Raw genomic sequence first — 19,870 nt, 5'->3', positions numbered from 1 at the left:
GGAATAGCTTTAGGGAAGCTATGTCTGTGAGTCGTAAGGTAGGGAAGGCTTCGGTGATCAATCGTAGTCTTGTTAAAGAGGTTCTCAGGGAAGATAGCTGAAAGCGATCGTGAGATCTGATACGAAGTTAATTGCTGAAGAAGCTATAGGAAGTCTATCCTAGAGCCCGGCTCGAGTCTATCTTATATATAAGTCCTGATTCTAAGTAAATCCTTTATCCCTTAGGTGGTTTTAGATTATTCTAATCTAGAATGATCGTTTAGCCCCTAAGTCGTGCTGGATTATATTGATCCCAAATAATCCTTATTTTATCATTATAACTATGACTTATACTATAGTTATTCTGTTCCGTAAGAAGGTACTTAGTATCCCCTTATACTATATATATATATAGTGCGCTATAGCCGCCATATGCCTGCGGGGCAGGCCTGAACTTGGTCATGCATGTTGGGTCGTAACAACAGGGTCCGTATTTTAAAAGGACGGGCTCCGTATCCTTAATATATAGGTTTCATTATTTTATCATTACGTAACATATTCCATAGTTCTCCTAATCTATAGTGTTGTTACGAGCAGGACAAGGCAACCAACTGTGGCACAAAGCAAAAGCTTCGATAATGATGACTCCGCATCATTTTCCCTTGTTCTGCATTATATAGCTACGCGCCCACAGTGACAAGTTGCGGCGGACGTAACAAGTGTGACGTATATGTTCCCGTGACTTGTGCATATATGGTGTTCCGTAGCCACCGCAAGCCTGCGGGGCAGGCCCTGGTCTTATTTATATATATTAGGTCGTAACACCGGGCTCTAGGATAGACTTCCTATAGCTTCAGCAATTAACTTCGTATCAGATCTCACGATCGCTTTCAGCTATCTTCCCTGAGAACCTCTTTAACAAGACTACGATTGATCACCGAAGCCTTCCCTACCTTACGACTCACAGACATAGCTTCCCTAAAGCTATTCCCCGCCTACGATACTATTACCAGTTCCGCAGCCTCAACTTCTGCAAACTACCCCTACGACTAGCTGGCCGTAACACTTTAATTGCTCCTGTTCAGTAAGTTGACCCTACGAAACTGCTAATAGTAAAAACGACGATGTCTTCCAAAGCCACCCCGTCCGCCTCTTCCAACAACTCCAAGGGTAAGGCCCCTATACCCGCTAAAACCCTGGACGAAGAAATGAAGGACGTCGAAGACTCGGAAGAAGAAATTGGCTTTACTCGTAAGGTCTATATAGCCCTATAGAAGAAGATTAAGAAGAACGACTCCGACATTGCCATGATGCAATAGATGTTTAATGACGCTATGGAACCACTTGAGATTAAGACCAAGGAAGCAGACTACCTTACGGAGGAATTCAATACCCTCCACGGTGCTGCTAACATCATTACTACGCCGTATGATGGACGAGAGAAGCTTAGACTTAACTCACCTTAAGCCTTTGACGGAACCCCAGGACAACTGAAGGGATTCCTTACGTAAGTTAGAGCCTACTAATGCTTCTACGGAATGAACTTTAAGGATGAAGCCGAAAAGGTTATCTATGCCGCCTCCTTTTTGAAGGGAAAAGCTCTCGTATAGTTCGAACTATATCTTACCGATTTTATGGTAACTAGTGACTGGAACACTCTCAAACTAGAGACTTAAGGTATCTTCGAAGGATTACATGGATTCGAGAAAGCACTTCTATCTCTGTTCTAGGAACTAGATGAAGAACGATAATACGAACGAGAGCTCTTAAACCTTCGATAGAAAGGATTAGCCTCGTATTATGCTCTAGATTTTAGACGAATCTACGCCCGACTTAACTACTCCGATAACGCTAAGATCTTTATGTTCTATGAAGGGCTTAAGGAAGAAGTTAAGGACGAACTGTCTCGACAAGACAGACCCAACGACTTCTTGAAATACGTCGAACTAGCTATTAAGCTTGATAATCGACTTTACGAACGACGAAGGGAAAGGAAACAAGTCCCGTAAGCAAACACTGGGAAACGCTATCAACCGCGCTTCTAAGGACAGAACCGCCCTAGAAATAACTATTAGTAGAACCGATAAACCACGGCCTATAGATACTATAGTGGACCGATGGACCTCAGCATTGCCAAACGAGAACAACCGTACTAGAAGGAAGTCTTTAGGTGCTATAACTGCGACAAGCCAGGATACATGTCCCGCAACTATTAACAACCTAGAAGGATCCAGTAGCGACCTGTGCCCGAGAAACAGATCAGGATCGCTACCAAGGAAATTCTTCATAAGTAACTCTCTTGGATAGTATGCTACGACGATAACTGCCTTACCTATTAAGACAGTAAGGAAAACACGGGATGGTACCCTAAGGAGCCCGCCAGCATCAAGACCCTCGCTATGACAAGCAGGCAAGAGGTCACGTAACGACCGAAGACCCTCGAGTATCATAACAAGGAATGCATTCAGACATTGTCCACGGCTTACGAAGCCGTCAGGACACAACCTAGCAGCCATCCGAGACGAGCTCAAACACTCGCAGCAGTCGGAGGAAGACTCCAGAAAAGAATGACTGCGAAGGATAAGAAATCCCTACTTCAACTAAAAGAAGAGATCCCAGCTAGGGAAGTATGAATTCCTATTAAGTCCATCTGCATGATGCGATAAACCCCGAACAACAAGTTCTAACGTAAGGTCCTCGAGCAGCTCGAAGACCTCGACCGCGAACACAGAATCGAAATCATCAAGGGAAAGAACCTTGATTTCGGAATGGATGAGAACGGAAGAAACGACTTCCGAACAAACAGACTAGAACTAGCCTTCGGTTCTAGCTCACACCTATTCGACAAAGGTGAAAATTCACCCTACGACTCAGACGAACCTTGCGACGTCGCTCGACGACGTGCTCAGACGGAGATCGATTATAAGGCACCGCCTAGCGTTAACGACACCAGTTCTAAAGAGGACCTCGACGAATCTTGGTATAACTATATTCACCTATACGACGACGATTAGACGGTCGAACTTTATGGGACTTCTGACCGTAAGAAGAACCCGGTAACGCCTTACACGCCTAAGGATCACCCCCTACTCGACCCCAAGGACACCTTTCATAAGGAACTCTTCTGGGCAGAATACCTGGACGACAGGTACCTTTGGCACCTCTCACCCAAAAGAGACTCTCGATTCTACCCACAAAGAATCAACGACAAGCCAATTAAGGATGTCTACGTAGATGACCAACTCACGAGCTGGACACTACTATCCTTCGAAGATAACAATTAGGTAACCTTTGGACCTGATCTAAACTTTCCTATGCAATGCTTAAATAGCAAATACGTAGAATAGGACGACTGCAGATACGACCAGTGCCAGATCCACTACTTACCCAAGGTAAAGGCCTGGAGAGAACACTAAGAACGAATCGAACAAAACGTCAGACTGAGGAACTGAATGACAAAAAACTAGAAATGCCAATCGATAAGAGATACCGAAAGGCGGAGAATAAGGACAAGCGCCTATGCTTAATAATATGTCTTAACGACGAACATCTGAGAGTGAGACTCTAGATAAACGGATACGATATGCGCGCGATTATCGATAGCGGTGCTCAACGAACCTTCATATTACCAAAGATAGTAAACAGGTTAGACCTTCTATAGGTATAGAAGGAAGAACCTTATACCCTATAGAATGTAGAAGGAGAAAGAGTTGGGTATGATGAAGGACTTGTCACTTACGAGACCGTATACCTCACGATACACGTCAACAATTATCTAGAACAACTCCAGTACGATATTACGGAGATCGGAGACATCGATGTCATCCTAGGAATCTCGTGGTTACGAAAGTATAATCCACGGATAGATTGGGTGAATAGCCATATCCAATAGACAGATTTAGTCACTGAACGACCTAAGAAACAGGGTTCAAACGAGTCTTACGTAATACCTGACGAATAGACGAAATGTATTACTTATATTAGATACGTAGAGCCTACTAGGTCGTTAGTACCCGGCACGGGCGATTAGGGATCGAACCTACTCTAGACTATACCCGAGGAGTACCGGAAGTACAGCAAACTGTTCGTTTCTAAGGAAGGAACAGGACTACTAGAACATAGCAGTTGGGACATAGAGATCGAACTCAAAGAAGGAATATAACCAAAGTTCTACCTACTGTAAGTTACCCTATGAACTAATAAGAGCAGGAAGAGCTTAACGAATATATCGACGAAAAGCTTGCGAAAGGGTATATTAGACCCTTATTATTACCCGCTGGAGCACCACTCTTCTTCGTCCCGAAGAAGGGGAAGAAGAAATTAAGACCTATAATCGATTATAAAGGACTTAATGCAATTACTAAAAAGAATTGCTACCCCCTACCCCTTATTATAGAGCTCAGAGATCTATTACACGGAGCCCAATGGTTTACCAAGATAGATCTTAAGGAAGTATTTAACTAGATTCGAATTAAGGAAGGTGATGAATGGAAAATAGCATTCCGAACCCGTAGAGGACTCTTCGAGTACCTCGTCATGCCCTTTAGACTCACCAATGCACCCGCCACGTTCTAGACAATGGCAAACCATGTCCTTAGAGAATATATAGACATCTTCGTCGTTGTTTACATCGACGACGTCCTCATCTTCTCCCTAAACATAGAGATATATAGGGAACACGTCCATAAGGTATTCTAGAGGCTATAGGATGCGAAACTCTTCGCTGAACCCGATAAATACGAATTCTATACGTAACGAATCGACTTACTCAGATACACGATCACACCCGGAGAAATCCACATGCAAGAATCAAAGGTAGAAGCAGTTAAGGACTGGCCTACACCTCAGAACGTCAAGAACGTTCAAGAATTCCTAGGATTCGTCAATTTCTATCGACGATTCCTCAAGGACTACGCTAGCATAGTCAGACCTCTCAACAACCTGACACGAAGGGACACGCCATTCGTATAGGACGATAAATGCGAAGAAGCATTCGTCAAAGTCAAGAACATGGTGGTTTCCGAACTAACCACTATGATCCTAGATCCAAGGACACCATTCGAAGTTGAGACCGATGCCTCAGACTTCGCCATGGGAGCAGTCCTAGGACAACGAGACGAGCAAGGAAAACTTCACCCTTACGTATTCTACTCTAAAGTATTCCACGGAGCAGAATTAAATTAGCAAATCCACGATAAAGAACTAATAACGTACCTGCATAGCGAGCGACGCATCATAGCGAGCGACGCACGTCCTCCCAATTCTACCCTCTTCATCTTTAGGTCACCTTTTCTCCACGTACGAACATGCAATCCTCCTCAATTGAAAGTCGAATTACCCTTGCCCTCCAAGCTATTGAAAAAGACCCGAAAATGTCTATACGAAGAGCTGCCTCTATCTATGAGGTCCCTGAATCAACCCTCCGCCACCGACGCGCTGGACGCGTCGCACGAGGTGAAACACGACCAAATTCGATGAAGATGACTATAACAGAAGAGGAGGTGATTCTTGAACGAGTTATTGACCTAATCGATCGAGGGTTCCCTCCGCGACAAGAAGACGTACGAGAAATGGCCGACCAACTCCTAAACGCACGCGATGGGACGCGTACTGGACCGCGATGGGCAGAGAACTTCGTACGACGCGTCCCTGAATTGAAAATGCGGTTTCAACGTCGAATCGACTATCAGAGGGCCTTAGCTGAGGATCCTACGATTATACAAGGCTGGTTTGCACTTGTGCGAAACACAATTGCAAAGTATGGGATACAGGATAACGATATCTATAATTTTGACGAGACTGGTTTCCTGATGGGAATGCTATCGCACGCAAAGGTTGTTACGACTTCTGACCGTAAGGGAAGGCCTCGTACGAAACAGCCTGGCAATCGAGAATGGGTTTCTGTCATTCAGGGTGTATGTGCGGATGGCTGGGCGCTGCCTCCGTACGTCATCGTAAAGGGCAAATATCACCTCCTCTCGTGGTATATTAATGGCCAATTTCCAGCCACATGGCGTATCCATCCAAGCGAAAATGGATGGACGACAAATGATATTGGCCTAGATTGGCTAAAGCACTTTAATCAGTGTATAAGGACTCGTACGAAGGGCTCTTATCGCCTCTTGATCCTTGATGGCCATAATAGCCATAAATCGACTGACTTTGACGAATACTGCAAGGAACAAAACATTATTGCTCTTTGTATGCCTCCCCATTCATCACACGAGCTTCAGCCTCTTGATGTTGGGTGCTTTAGCCCGTTAAAGTACTCGTACGGCAAGGAAATCGAGAAGATGATGCGGATACAGATTTCCCATAGTACAAAGGATGACTTCTTTCCTGCCTTTAAAGCAGCATTCTTTACTTCCATGGGCGAAAATAACGTACGAGCTGGTTTTAGGCAGGCAGGCCTTGTACCTTTTAACCCTGAAGTGGTTATTTCTCGCTTGGATTTCAAGCCAAAGACGCCAACACCATCAAACTCACGGTCAAGCAGCCAAGGCTCCTGGGACCCAAGGACACCAATTACAGCACTAGAGGGCGTACGAAGTGCTACCTCCCTTAAAAGGAAGATCCAAGCACATCAAGGTAGCTCACCAACAGCAATGTACGAAGTAATTGACTTCCAGGCCAGAGGTATTAGCAAGTTAGCCCATAGGCTTGCTATTATTGAGGCTGAGAACCGTAAGCTTCGTACGGGGATAGAGGTACTAAGTAAGCGCCGGAGGGCAAAAAAGACCCGGCTACGTCTTGGAGGGTCACTTAATAGTGCTGAAGCAGAGGCACTACAAGTAGAGAAGGGTGGTGTTAATGCTGGAGGAGAGAATAACCCTCAGAAGGAGGGTCGTACGGAAGGTGCTGAACCACGCGCGCGACGATGTGGTAATTGCGGGAAGCCTGGACATAACGCACGAACCTGTGAAGTGGTTTGGGATAGTAATGAGGAAGAGGGTGATATATAGTTTTAATTGATTTCGTACGTTGTGGCTAAGTTAACTTATACATAAGGTAGAAAGGTTTGAGAGAGTGCGTCGCTCGCTATGATGCGTCGCTCGCTATGCAGGTACGTTAGCTGTAATTAAAGCCTTTCGAGAATAGAAGCCATATCTATTAAGAACTAAATATAAAATCACGGTCTATATAGACTATAAGAATCTTACAAACTTCACAACGAACAAGAACCTGAATAAACGACAAGTTAGATAGAGCGAATTCCTCTCCGAATTCAACTTCCGAATCATCTATAGAAAAGGTTCAGAGAACAGCAGAGCCGACGCTCTCAGCAGAAGACCTGACCACGAAGTTAAGGTCCCCGAGGAAACACAGGTTATCCTCAAACACGACGACGATAGCAACCTTGTACCTACTACGAAGCTCCTTATGATAGCTAGGAAGGTCAATACCAGCCCGACTGGAAGAATGACCCCTGAGCTCATCATGGAAATTCATAGCGCTAAGGCACACGGTCACCAAGGCGTCACAAAGACATAGAAACGAATTCGACAACATTACGACAAGTCTGCCACGCGAGCGGAAGTCGCCAAAGCAATCAAGGATTACAACATTTGCAAGAAGAGCAAGAACAGCCCCCATAAGCCCTATAAAGAGCTACAACCGCTTCTAATACCACCCGAAGCATAGCACTCAATCTCATAGGACTTTATCATCAAACTACCAAAGTCCAGAGAGCCACTCACGAACATACTATACGATAGTATCTTAGTCATCGTCGATCGACTTACCAAGTTCGCTTACTTCGTACCATATAAAGAAGCAAGTAATATAGAGGAACTAGCATAGTTATACCTTCCTCAAGACTATTGTTACCAACCACGGTCTACCCAAGGAAATTATCTCTAATGAAGATAAGCTGTTCACCGCTAAGTTTTGGAGATCCCTGATCTCGCAACTCGGTGCAGACCATTAGCTGTTAACCTCTTTCTACCCGTAGACCGACGGACAGATAGAAAGGATTAATCAAATCCTCAAAATAACTATACCTTCGTTATTATATAAACTACGACCAGAATAACTGGGTATTGCTACTACTAATGGCCCAATTCGCATATAATAGCGTAGTTAGCGAGAGCACGAGAGAATCCCCGTTTTATCTTAACTATGGATTCTAGCTAATAGCGTATGGAGAAGCACGATAGGGACCATAGGCCGTGAAAGCCGTGGCCGACGTAACAAAACTCAGAGAGCTCCAGAAGAAGGCTTCTTAGGACCTCGAATTTATACGGTAGCGTATGAAGAAAAACGCCGATAGATTAAGGATTGGAGGACCAACCTTAGAAGAGGGGGATAGCGCCTATCTCCTTCGACGCAACATCAAAACGAAACGACTAAGCGATAAATTGGACTATAAGAAACTTGGACCTTTCGAGATCATTAAGAAAGTCTCACCAGTCAATTACGAATTAAGACTACCGGACACGATGCGATGCCACCCCGTCTTTCACATCTCATTGCTTGAACAAGCACCCAGAGTATCACACACAGAAGACTGCATCATCGTAGAATCCAACCAACCAGAATATGAAGTCGAACGAATCATCGACCACAGAGTCAGGAACGAGACACGAGAATTCCTGATTAAATGGAAAAACTACGGACACGAAGAAAATACATGGGAACCTATTACGAACCTCCAGAACTCCCGATAACTCCTTGACGATTATCGGAAGACGGGACCAAGGGACCCAGGTTCGCAAACTCATCGCCAATCCCAAAAGAAGACCAGTCCGTATCATTAGAAACACCAGCGGCCTGAAGATCGCTTACAATCCACCGCTCATGCGCGTCCAACGTAGGAAGAACGTTATCCTCTTCCTCCAGTTCCCGCATACCCCGAGCAAACGTCTCAACATGTCGCTCCTTCACCTTCCTCCGAATAGCCCGTATACGAGCAAGACGACCCGCCGCCTCGGTAACCTCAGACTGGATCTGAGCCAATTTCTCATAAAGACCAAGCAAGGCATCGCTAGCTTGCTCCTCCTTCTCCTCCCATTCTTGACGCTGATCACTCAGCCTCCGCACTACAAAAACACGTCAGCATTACCTAGAAGAGAAAACAAGAAGAACACTTACGACTCGATGCCACGACAAGACCATCACAAGGACGCTTCAGGTTTTTACAACCTTGACACGTATTGGCACCCTCAGCCATTTGACACACGCGCTTTACACGAAAGCATCGCGTACAAGGCATAACGTCGTTAGAACCAAAGCGATCAAATACGTCGTCATAAGCCGATCGGAGCGTTAAATCAGAATCTTTCGAGTAACGTTTTTGGACACGACCTGATATTGTGTCAGCACATTGCAACGAGCAAACTTAATGAACCCCAACCCGGGCCTACAAACACCTACTTATAGGTCTACGGGACTAGACCTTTGGAAGGGAGACCTGATGTTACGACCCAACATGCACGACCAAGTCCAGGGCCTGCCCCGCAGGACCACGGCGACTAGGGCACACCATAAGTGCACGAACTATGGGAACACATGCGTCACCCTACGGAACGGAAGAACTATGGATCAAGTCACGTGATGATAAGATAAGGAAAGCCGTATGCCAAGAATACGGAGTCCGTCCCTTTGAGGTACGGACCCCGTATATTCAGAATACGGAATCCGTACGGTAAACATACGGATAAAGGATATGTTCAGAATCAAGACTTGTATATAGGATGGACTCGAGCCGGACTCTAGGACAGACTTTCCATAGCTCTTCAGCAATTAACTTCGTATCAGGATTAACATCCGCTTTCAGCTACTACCTTGACAAGACTACGATTGATCACCGAAGCCTTACCTACCCTTACGATTGACAGACATAGCTTCCCTGAAGCTATCCCCGACTACGATTACTGTTACCAGTTCCGCAGCCTCAACTTCTGCAAACTACCCCTACGACTAGCTGGCCGTAACACATCCACATCCACATTTCCACTCTTCTCCTCCATCTTCAATAAATCTCGACCTCTCAGTTTAACTTTCCCCTCCCTTAACCAACGACCAATCTTCACAATAGCTTCTATCCTCTCCGCGAACGATATCGGCGCTATCTACGAAACCAACCGCCAACAGCTCGTCCTCACGGCACAGGCTAACGGTCTTATCATCGGCCCCAAGTTCGCACTTATCGAGGGCTTTGTTGGTGGCCTAAAGTTCGCCCTGCAAGGTTTCTTTGGCGGCCCGGGCCCCATTAGACCCGAGGATATCACGCCCGTAACTACCGACTACCCCATCAATCTCCCTCTCCCTCACTTCAACAACAAGACCGTCGCAGTTGAAACCGCCGACGGCCTTAAGACCGTCGAAATAAAGTACACTGGGCTCGAGGGAACTGCCCCGGCCGACTTGACCAAGGACCTCAAGGTCCAGAACACCAGCATCGGCAGTGTCCTGCCCCCCATCAACCTCCCGCTCCTCACCGAGGGCGAGACCTCATTCACCGCCGTTATCCCCAAGCCCGAGGGCGACTACCAGATTTCCGTTATGCCCTCTTTCAATGAGCAGCTTCTGAGATTCGTCAATGCCACCGTTCGCAACGGCGTTGTCACCTACACTTTCCGCTGGGCCCAGATTCCCACCGGGGATCAGAACCCCCAGCCCATCAACCTCACTACTACCTACTACAACGGCATCACTGGTCCTACCGCCCACACCACCAACATCGTTCAGGGCTACCTTGTTCACCTTGTTGTGCTCCAGAAGTAGAGGATTACCAGGTTCGTCTTTGCGTACCTCTAGTCAGCGACCAGGATCATCCGAGGATTCAATCTTTCGGTATGTCTGCTGGAAGTTGGTGAGGCTTTTCAAAAGCGGATATTCAAAGGGGACGATTTCAGTGCTATTGCCTTCCAGAAGGCTCTCTTTATTCTAGCTAGCTCCGTATTCAACAACGAAAATTCCATTTTGTTTCTAAGTCCTACTTCACAACGCTGATCATCACTCCAAACATGAGATTGTCTGCTTCGTGCTACCAGCCAGCTGAGCCCCTGAAAGCCTCCTGGGAGACACTTTCGATGCCTGTGATAGTTAGCAGACCATTCTAAGTGTTCAGACTCTAATCCGACAAAAGCCCCCAAGCACCCGTCTTTGCCGGCTGGCAAACAATCTACTTGGGGGTAGAGAACATGTCTCCATTCAAGTACTTCAAACCTGAGTCACACGCGATGGTAAAAACCCTCTTCCCAGCCCCCATCTCCCCCGCCAACCGAATCGCAGCAACTACATTCAATCCTGTAGACACACCGGCAAAAAATGCCTTCGTCTCTAGCTAGACGCCGACACATGGCACGCGCTTCGTCCTACGAGACAGCCCGCGCCTCATCATACAGCTTCGTATCCAAAAGCGGCGGGACGAAGCCGATGCCGATACACTCGACACCATGAGACCCAGCTTGACCTCCTGTGATGACAGGCGTCGACGCGGGCTCCAGTACGACCACGCGCGTCTCAGGTCTGGTGGCCTTCAAGACTGCTGAGACACCCATCGCTAACCCAGCGGTACCAACGGCAGCGCAAAAGACGTCAACACCCTCTGGAACTAGCTCCACGATCTCATGACCCAAGGCCGCGTACCCAACCAACGCATCCCGGTTATTGAACTGATCCGTAGAATACACATTCCCCTCCCCCGCAACCTCCTTCGCACGGCGAATCATGGAAGGAATCAAATTCGCAGTAATCCGTCCCGTCGGGTTCTCAACAATATCAACCTTGGCCCCAAACGCCGCCATAGTCTTGAGCTTCTCGACCGCGAAAGCGTTGGAGCTAGCCGGTTGAAACTTGAAGCCCTTGACCGCGCAGACGAACGCGAGCGAGGACCCCGTGCTCCCGCCGGTGGCCTCGACGACTTCCATTCCCGGCTTGAGGGTGCCCACTCCTACTCCGTATATCTGGGGCAGAAGTGTGGACCAAGTCTCTAGTTCAAAAATGACACTTAATGCCAGAGCTTGTGCAAGTCAATGGATAACTCTATGATCGAGTTAAATACGGATACCTTGACGGAGTGGGTTGCTGAGGAGATTTCGCAACTCCCTGGACCGTCCAAGGCCTAAGCGATGAAAATGTGACCCGGTCACCACGGGACGTTGGTCGAGGCGGCGATTACGTGATCCGTTTGGGATCCGTGCGTCCAACGGTTTCGGCCCCACCGCTGCACTGTGCTTCTGGGACCCATCACAGCTGCGCGTCTCCAGGGTGAGCTTGCTGCATCGACTGGCACGCATCACAAGCCAGACGACCTTCATCTACAGGCCAAATCGTTCGTTGAACTTGTTCAAATTTGACTCTCTAGTCGTAGATAATCAATTTCCCTTTCAACCGTGCGTGGCTGTCCTCACAATGCCTGCCGTCACCCGCAGTCTGCGGTCATCGACGCGCCTGAACACAGCCCCAGCAGCGGATGAGAAGAAGCCATCGCCAGCAAAATCCAAGCCCAGCACCAAGACAGAAAAGAAGACCAAGAAGCCAATTTCGCAATCCCCATCTCCGCCAAAGGCCGCTGCAAGTCTCAAGAGAAAAGCACCGGCGGCAGCCGAGGAAACAGCTGAGAAGGAAGAAGAGACCAAAGCCAAGGCTGTCGAGGACGAGGACGAGCCCAAGCCGAAGCCCGCCAAGAAGGCCAAGGTAAGCCAACTGAAATTACCACCGACTATCACAATGCAATGTTCCGTTTAAGTTTTTTGTCCCATTTACTTATGCATGAACTAGAAGCCAGCGGCAGGGAAGAAGGAAGCGCCGCCGAAAAAGACAAAGGACGAACTCAAGGCCCTTCGCGATGCGCCCGTCCCGGACGTCAACTCCGAGGCGGAGCCACGGGATCCGCCGGGCCCGCGGTACTGGCTCATGAAGTCTGAGCCGGATGTTCGCATCGAGGACGGGTATGAGATCAAGTTCTCCATTGATGACTTGGCTGCCAAGAAGACGCCCGAGGGCTGGGAGGGTATGTTATGCACCACGCCTCGTCGCCCGGGGCTTTTGTGTAAGTGTGAAGCAGTGATTGACGAAAAGCGCAGGTATTCGGAATTACGTCGCGCGGAATAACCTGCGAGGTATGAGAAAGGGCGACAAGGCCTTCTTCTACCACTCGAACTGTAAAGAGCCTGGTGTTGTTGGTATTATGAGTATAGCCAAGGAACATTCGCCCGACTGTGCGTTTCTCACCCTTTCCGCTCTTCAAGGTAGTCTGACTAACATGGCTGTTAGGGAACGCCTGCATCAATGACAACCCGTACTACGACGACAGCGCCCCGCACGATGGGAGCAAATGGAGCCTCGTCCACGTCAAGATCGAGCACAAGTTCCCGCGCATCGTGCCGCTGAGCCTGCTCAAGGAGTCGCGGGGCAACGGCCCGCTGCAGAACATGGAGCTGCTGAAGCAATCCCGTCTCAGCGTAAACAAGGTTACGCGGGGGGAGTGGGATGAAGTCATCCGCATGGCCAAGGAGCTCGACGAGGACAAGGAGTGGGATAAAACTGTTGAGGAGTCGAAGAAGTTTCCTAACTATTCGGCAGCATGAAGGGAGCGGGAGAAAGGTTATGTTGTGTGACCTTGTTCAATTAGGCTGACTGACTCTGCAAGTGGTATCAAGGACTTGGGATACTGGATACATCCCGGCGGGGGCCGCTTCTAATTCCCAACGTGTTGCGCCGAAAACACTTTTATGACATCCATACTTCTCTCTTCCACCTTTTTTGTACCAACACCCATCTATAGCCACAACCACATAACCCACAGCAAATGACAGGCTATGACTGCAACTGATCCCTCGTATGCTCCAAAACCGTCTTGATACCCTCGTCGAGACCCTTGAAGAGGAGCACCAGCTCGATCCACACCAGGGACTTGCTCTCCAGCACAGCCTTGTCGGACGTCTCGTCCAGACCCTTTCCCAGACGCGACAGGACCTCGCGGAGGCCAAGCGGGAACTCGGGCGTGTCAGGGCTGACGCCAATGAGCGGCAGGCGGATGTAGCAGTTCCACGTCGCCGGGTGCGCTGCGTCCTGCTCCCTCATAGCGTCGACGACGTGCTGGACAATCTTGGACGCGGACGAGACCTTGGTGAAGGAAGCAAACATGTCAAAGAAGCGTTCGGCAACCTCGGGGTTGAAGAAGGGCTGTTTTCTCGAAATGTCGAAAATGGCCATCGGTATAGCGCCGTCCAGGGCCGGGTTGTGCTTGAGCGCCTTGCTCTCCTCGTCGTCAATGGCCTTCTTCTCCTTGCCGGGCACGGGGAGGCTCAGAACATCCTCGTCCTCGTCTTCCTCCTCGTCGTCATCAATGAGCTTGATCTCGTCGTCGTCGTCCATCTTCTCGCCTGCCAGCGGGTTCTCCTGCTCCGCCTTCTTCTTGCTGCCGCCCTTCTTGGCCTGCATCTTGGCCAGCCACTCCATCTCGCACCGCGCGTACTCGATCCACAGCGTGCCCTCGGTCGTGCAGAAGCGGCACCCGCGCATGAAGTAGCCTCTAGCACCGCCAATGTCCCCGTTGGACGCCGAGCGCTGGCCGGCAAAGATCCACAGGTCGGCGTCAGTGGGCATCATGCGGAGGGCACTGGCCATGGTCCGGCGCCAGCGCTTCGTGGCCTTGACGTCGGCGGTGTATTTGAGGTACTCGAGCCAGAGGTCCTTTCTGCCCGGGTGTCTGCTGACGGCACGGTCATAGATGGCGAGGACGCGCGACTGGGTGGTGTGCTGGGACGTGACGTGGCCAATCTTCATCCGCTTGCAGCGTTTCTGGCGGAGGGACTCGAGGGACTGCTCCCATTTTGCGTAGGCGGTGAAGTCGTCGGGATTGGAGCGGGGGGAGAGGATGCGGTGCTCGTAGTCGCTGCGCTTCTGCACAACTGTACGGATCTCATCCTGGACAAGATTGTTAGTATTGTCGTAATTATATGTGGTCGAGGAGGGGTTCTGGGGTTGATGGTGGCGTACCTTGGTAAAGATCTCCTTCTCCTCCCATTCCCGCAATTGGGGAACAGAACGCTCCAAGTAGAAGCGGGCTTTTTCGGCGACCGACATGAATGCAGCTGTGTGGTATCGAGCACGGGATTCGAGTTGAGTCGAGTCGCCTGGCTGAGATGTGCTGTGCGAATACTCTGCCTGACGATGCAGATCGAGAGAGGGAAAAAACGGTCCAAAAAAAAGTTGACGAGGCTGAGAAAGACGACCAAACTTTTAAGCGGGGCATCTACCCAGGTGTGGCTCCCCTGATCCAGAGTGGGCTCTGAGTGGCCCGTGAAGACGTGGCTGAGGAAAAGAGTCCGAAGAGACGGACGTCACGGACTTCAGCCTTGTGCCAAGCTCCCCCTGTCACGCTCGATCCCAATTGGGACTAACCCCCGACAGCTTTAACCCCGAACTGGACCCGAATAGCTTGCCCTTGCGTGCATCAGCAACCCAGCACCCAGCTGCCCCAGTGGAGATAATCAGACCAGGCACCTTGTTGTACCGTATTTCCAGGCCTCAGCGTCAGCATCGCTGCATCAGTGCACCAACGGCAAGTTCAAAGCTCCGTCACCTCCCGGCCGTGTCCCACGGGTGCCGCTTCTGTCATCTTCCCTGTCGGCGCCAGACACCTTGACTGTCGTGACTGTTTACGTCCACAACCTTAGCTCAAAAGACTCCGTATGGTCACGGAAACCTTGCAACTTCTTCTCCAAAGACTCCACGGTCAGGGGCCGCACTGTTGCAAAAGAACCGGACACACCCACGACACCCAACCACGCGATTCCCTTCGATCCAATCGATCCCCATCCGCGGGCCGCCGAGGCATGCTGGTTAATTAGTTGTGCAACTGCCTAGCACAATTCTTTCTTATTTCCGCCCTTCTCTCGGCCCTCCCCCTCCATTCATCCTTCTAAGTCCTTTCCCCCCCCCTCGCCAGCTCGTGTCATTGCCTCCCCGGATCCCCCGGATGAGCTTCTTTTCTCTTTGTTTTTCTCGTTCGAGTTGAGAGAGTGAGAGAGAATTCATCCCCCCGAGAGAGAGGCTCAGAGCAAGTAGAGGTTCGCGATGGCGTCAAGGTACAAAGACAAGGACGGCGGCGTCGCGCTGGTCTTCAATGGCCAGTGGATCAGCTACCTGCATACTGCTACAGCTTACAGTAAGTCTTTGCGCCCGGGGCTGTTGCCGCCGCTGGTCGCGATGCTGTCGCGGGGCACTTTTCGTGGTCGTACGACCATCCCGGAAGCTCCCAAAGCTGACTTTTCACGATAGCTGCCTTCATCAGCGCATTTATAGTAGGCGTCTCGCTGCATTACCACAAGATTGTCCAAAATGAGTGGTACGGATACCCCGACGAGTGGTTCCCCTCCGTTTCCGCGACAATTGGCGACCGATACCCCGAGCGGTCCTTCTTCATGTTCTTCATCGCAATCACCTCTGGCCCGCGATTCGCACTCGTCGGCCTGTGGTACCTCTTGACGAGGAGACCCGGACAGACACTGCCAAAGTTTACTCTGGCGATGGGCATCTTGCGCACGTGTATGTGCGGAGGCTTTACATACGTAACCTCGACCGACGCCCACGACTGGCACGACATCTTTATGATCTCCTACATTGTCGCATCCCTCCCGTGGACGATTGGATGCGTCATGCTGAGCCCGCCGAACCCCCAGGCCATCAAGTACCGCAAGCTGATTGCCAGCTCGTTCTTCGGTACCTTGGTGCCCTTGATCTACTTCTTCATCCAGCACAAGGTCCACCGCGTTGCGGGAGGTAAGCTGTTCGGCCTTGGAGGGTTGCGCAAGACTGTAGTAGCTAACCGCGCACAGCTTACACGATCTACGCCTTCTTCGAATGGGCCCTCATCCTCTTCGACGTTGCCTTTGACGCCGTGACGGCTCTCGACTTCAGCACTTTCGAAGTGGTAATCAAGGATGTCAAGGGAGCAAGCAAGGGGTACGTCCAATGGCTCCCGAAATAGTCTTGTACATACTGTACACCAGGCAAAAAATAGATCCAGTTGAAGAGCACAATCTAAGTCTTGCTATAGTGAGAATCGGTCATCCGTTCCGTCCGCCGTGCTTGAGAAGCAGTAAGTCTGTGGAATTTCGTGATCAGATGTGCAGCAGCTGACTTGCTTCAAGAAAGGAAAAGGCGAGCGCAAACATGTTGACTGGCCGCTTCACCTGGACCGAGGCCCTCGACACCGCCGCCGATGTCTACCACGGCTTCATCTTTTGGTCCATGTTGACCAGCTTGGGAGTCTTGGTGTGGTACTTCCCCCTTTGGCACATGGGCATCTCTGGCTACGAGGCCTTTGTCATGTCAACCATCTTGCCCGCAATCTTGGGCATTCGCAGCGTTCGCTCCCTCGTCGTCAACAACCAGCGTGCGATCCACCTCATCTCGCTGATCGGACTGCTGGCTTACCAGGTTCTTGACCCGGCCTACCGTCTCTTCACCGTTGGCTTCGCCGTGGCCACTTCTTGCCTCGGCTGGACTGCTGCGTTCTGGTCCGAGAGAGCCCACCAGAGCCGTCTCGAATCCCGAATCATGGCTTGGACCCTAGGTCTCGTCGCATCTTCCACGGCCAAATTCATCTGGTGGACCAACAACCCGCTGTGGCCTGTCATGCACGCCGCCAACGGAGGTTGGAACGCGACTGGCTTTGCCATTGCTGTGGTAGCTGCTCTGCGATTCACTCGGAGAGCGCCCCTGACTAGCGGCGATATTCCGGAAGACTCCAAGAAGGGTGGCTCTTCTGTCCTCGCTGCCTTTGGCGTTGGTGGTCTCTTCTTCGGCATCCACTCCCTGCTCTCTGATACCAGCACCATGATCCTTTGGGTCTGGGACGGTTACCCGATCCGTGGACCTACTTCCAACACCTACGGCTGGATGACTATTGTCGCAATGACTGCTGGTCTCCTGGTCGGCCTCTACCGCCCTTCCGTAATGAGCTCGTGGACCGCCTACGGCGTTGGCTGTGTTGGTGCGGCCGTCTTGACCTCATACCACCACTGGTTCGGCTACTACGGTGCTCTCACCACGGCCTTCTACCTGATGGGTCTGTCTGTGCCTTTCCTTTCCACCGCGGCCAAGAGAAGCCCTGGCACAACATTCGGTCTCGGGTTCTTCATCTACAACATCATGGTTCTGTTCCACGTCTGGGTCGTTGCCTATGCATTCGTGCCTGGTGGCCCCTTGGTTCGCGAGCACACTGACTGGGTCATGATGACCACATTTATCCTCATCGGCGCCGGTGTCTTCGACCTTACCTCCTCGCAGGCCCGCCGCCGCGATACCCGCCGCGCATCCCCGTCGCAGCACAAGAAGTACAACACGATCGCAGCCGCCTTTGTCAACATCGTCTTCCTCGCCGCAGCCTTCATGCGCTTCCCCACCAACGACTACAAGCCATACCACCCTGAAGATCGCATCATGACGGCCGGTATCTGGACCATTCACTTCTCCCTCGACAACGACATGTGGTCTTCCGAGTACCGCATGCGCGACCTCATCAAGGAGCTCGAACTGGACGTTGTGGGTCTCCTCGAGTCTGACCTGCAACGCATCATCATGGGCAACCGCGACACCACGCAGTTCCTCGCCGAGGACCTCGGAATGTACGTCGACTACGGCCCAGGCCCCAACAAGCACACCTGGGGCTCCGCGCTGCTCTCCAAATTCCCGATTATCAAGTCGACGCACCACCTGCTCCCCAGTCCCGTGGGCGAACTCGCACCCGCCATCGCCGCCACCCTCGACGTGTACGGCCAAGAGGTCGACGTCTTCGTGTTCCACTCCGGACAGGAGGAGGACCCCGAAGACCGCCGTCTGCAGACCGAGTACCTCTCCAAGCTCATGGGCGAATCAAAGAACCCCTCCGTCCTGCTGTCCTACCTCGTCACCAAGCCCCTGCAAGGTAACTACAACACCTACGTCAGCAGCACATCCGGTATGCACGACGTCGACCCGACCGACTGGGACCGCTGGTGCGAGTACATCCTATACAAGGGCCTCAAGCGCACTGGCTACGCGCGCGTCAGCCGCAGCACAATCACCGACACGGAGCTGCAGGTGGCCAAGTTTGTCATCCCCAAGTCCAAAGACGAGGTGCTGCAGGTCGAGGCGGTGGACGAGAATACGCGAAATAAGCGTGTTACGGAGGAGGAGGTGCCGCAGGGCTGGAGATTCCCGGCCATGTTCCGGGGCCAGGGCGTGCGTGATCACCGGTACCACGTGTTCAACGAGCCGAGATATTACAATCATTGATTTATGGAAACGAAAACGAGTTTATGGGGTAGGAATTGGATGAAGGCCGGGGTGTAATGTCAATGTTTTCTTATGTTGGTGGCGGAGGTTGGGGCGTATATACTTAATACAATGAGAGTTTACCTGTTCAATGAGCCTCTGGGTGTTTGCATGTTTGGTGTAAGAGCGTGTGGGTTGCTGCCGAGACACTGTCCTACCTTTTATTGCTACCGTTGCTGCCATCCTATCTTGCCTTTCCTCCGTATCGATGTCATGGGCAAGGCCACCACTCTCTATGATCCCACCCATTATGTGTCTTGGTCATGATTGTTCACAGCTTCTTACTTTCCGATCCCGTTGCTTTCAACCTTTCTAAGGCTTCTACCCTAACCTTTCTACCTTTCAGGCATCGTCGTTCACGTATTCGTTCGAATCACTCCGATACGGACGAGAAGTAAAGAAAATTAGTGGTTCTTTCTTTATGCATGCATGCACCCCCTTGATACTTAAAATACTACTATACCATAACTCACTATCACCAGACACCTCTTGATCTAGGAACGGCCCGAGTACAGACACCTAACCAAGTAACGTAGACGACTCACTAGACAAACGTTCTAGATTTTAGTTGGTCTCATACCAGGTACCTTGGATAGTTCATACATAGTCACGTGCTTAC

At 50.5% G+C, this 19,870-nt stretch overlaps 4 protein-coding genes across 4 annotated transcripts; 2 read left to right on the top strand and 2 right to left on the bottom strand.

Moving 5' to 3' along the window:
• Positions 1-11,104: 11,104 nt before the first annotated feature.
• On the bottom strand, positions 11,105-11,852 carry BDP81DRAFT_464192 (tryptophan synthase beta subunit-like PLP-dependent enzyme; the record flags this gene model as incomplete). The annotated part of the gene is made up of 3 exons (XM_060594122.1): positions 11,105-11,254; positions 11,307-11,741; positions 11,802-11,852. The coding sequence occupies 3 exons, from the start codon at positions 11,850-11,852 to the stop codon at positions 11,105-11,107; spliced, it is 636 nt and encodes a 211-aa protein (XP_060441239.1).
• Positions 11,853-12,225: 373 nt separating this feature from the next.
• BDP81DRAFT_100803 (PUA-like domain-containing protein) lies at positions 12,226-13,641 on the top strand. Its single transcript, XM_060581366.1, has 4 exons — positions 12,226-12,621; positions 12,706-12,937; positions 13,011-13,145; positions 13,201-13,641. The coding sequence occupies exons 1-4, from the start codon at positions 12,337-12,339 to the stop codon at positions 13,512-13,514; spliced, it is 966 nt and encodes a 321-aa protein (XP_060441238.1). The 5' UTR covers positions 12,226-12,336; the 3' UTR covers positions 13,515-13,641.
• Positions 13,642-13,743: 102 nt separating this feature from the next.
• BDP81DRAFT_464190 (U3 small nucleolar RNA-associated protein 6) lies at positions 13,744-15,015 on the bottom strand (the record flags this gene model as incomplete). Its single annotated transcript, XM_060594121.1, has 2 exons — positions 13,744-14,856; positions 14,929-15,015. 2 exons carry the CDS (start codon positions 15,013-15,015, stop codon positions 13,744-13,746), a joined length of 1,200 nt encoding a protein of 399 aa, XP_060441237.1.
• Positions 15,016-15,553: 538 nt separating this feature from the next.
• BDP81DRAFT_436442 (Frag1/DRAM/Sfk1 family protein) lies at positions 15,554-19,541 on the top strand. The gene is made up of 5 exons (XM_060591134.1): positions 15,554-16,099; positions 16,213-16,713; positions 16,770-16,896; positions 16,991-17,032; positions 17,085-19,541. The coding sequence occupies exons 1-5, from the start codon at positions 16,009-16,011 to the stop codon at positions 19,210-19,212; spliced, it is 2,889 nt and encodes a 962-aa protein (XP_060441236.1). The 5' UTR covers positions 15,554-16,008; the 3' UTR covers positions 19,213-19,541.
• The last annotated feature ends 329 nt before the right edge of the window (positions 19,542-19,870 follow it).

This window comes from Colletotrichum phormii (genome assembly GCF_030913505.1).
Source record: "Colletotrichum phormii strain CBS 102054 chromosome Unknown BDP81scaffold_21, whole genome shotgun sequence".
Taxonomy (NCBI): Eukaryota; Fungi; Ascomycota; class Sordariomycetes; order Glomerellales; family Glomerellaceae; genus Colletotrichum; species Colletotrichum phormii.
The sequence above is the reverse complement of the archived record's forward strand: the minus strand, read 5'-3'. Positions and strand labels throughout refer to the sequence as shown.

Coding starts and splice junctions, on each gene's coding strand:
- BDP81DRAFT_100803 (XM_060581366.1), top strand. CDS start 12,337: ATGCCTGCCGTCACCCGCAGTCTGCGGTCATCGACGCGCCTGAACACA. Junction 12,622..12,705: donor AGCCCGCCAAGAAGGCCAAG/GTAAGCCAACTG, acceptor TGCATGAACTAG/AAGCCAGCGGCAGGGAAGAA. Junction 12,938..13,010: donor GACGCCCGAGGGCTGGGAGG/GTATGTTATGCA, acceptor CGAAAAGCGCAG/GTATTCGGAATTACGTCGCG.
- BDP81DRAFT_436442 (XM_060591134.1), top strand. CDS start 16,009: ATGGCGTCAAGGTACAAAGACAAGGACGGCGGCGTCGCGCTGGTCTTC. Junction 16,100..16,212: donor GCATACTGCTACAGCTTACA/GTAAGTCTTTGC, acceptor TTTTCACGATAG/CTGCCTTCATCAGCGCATTT. Junction 16,714..16,769: donor GGTCCACCGCGTTGCGGGAG/GTAAGCTGTTCG, acceptor AACCGCGCACAG/CTTACACGATCTACGCCTTC.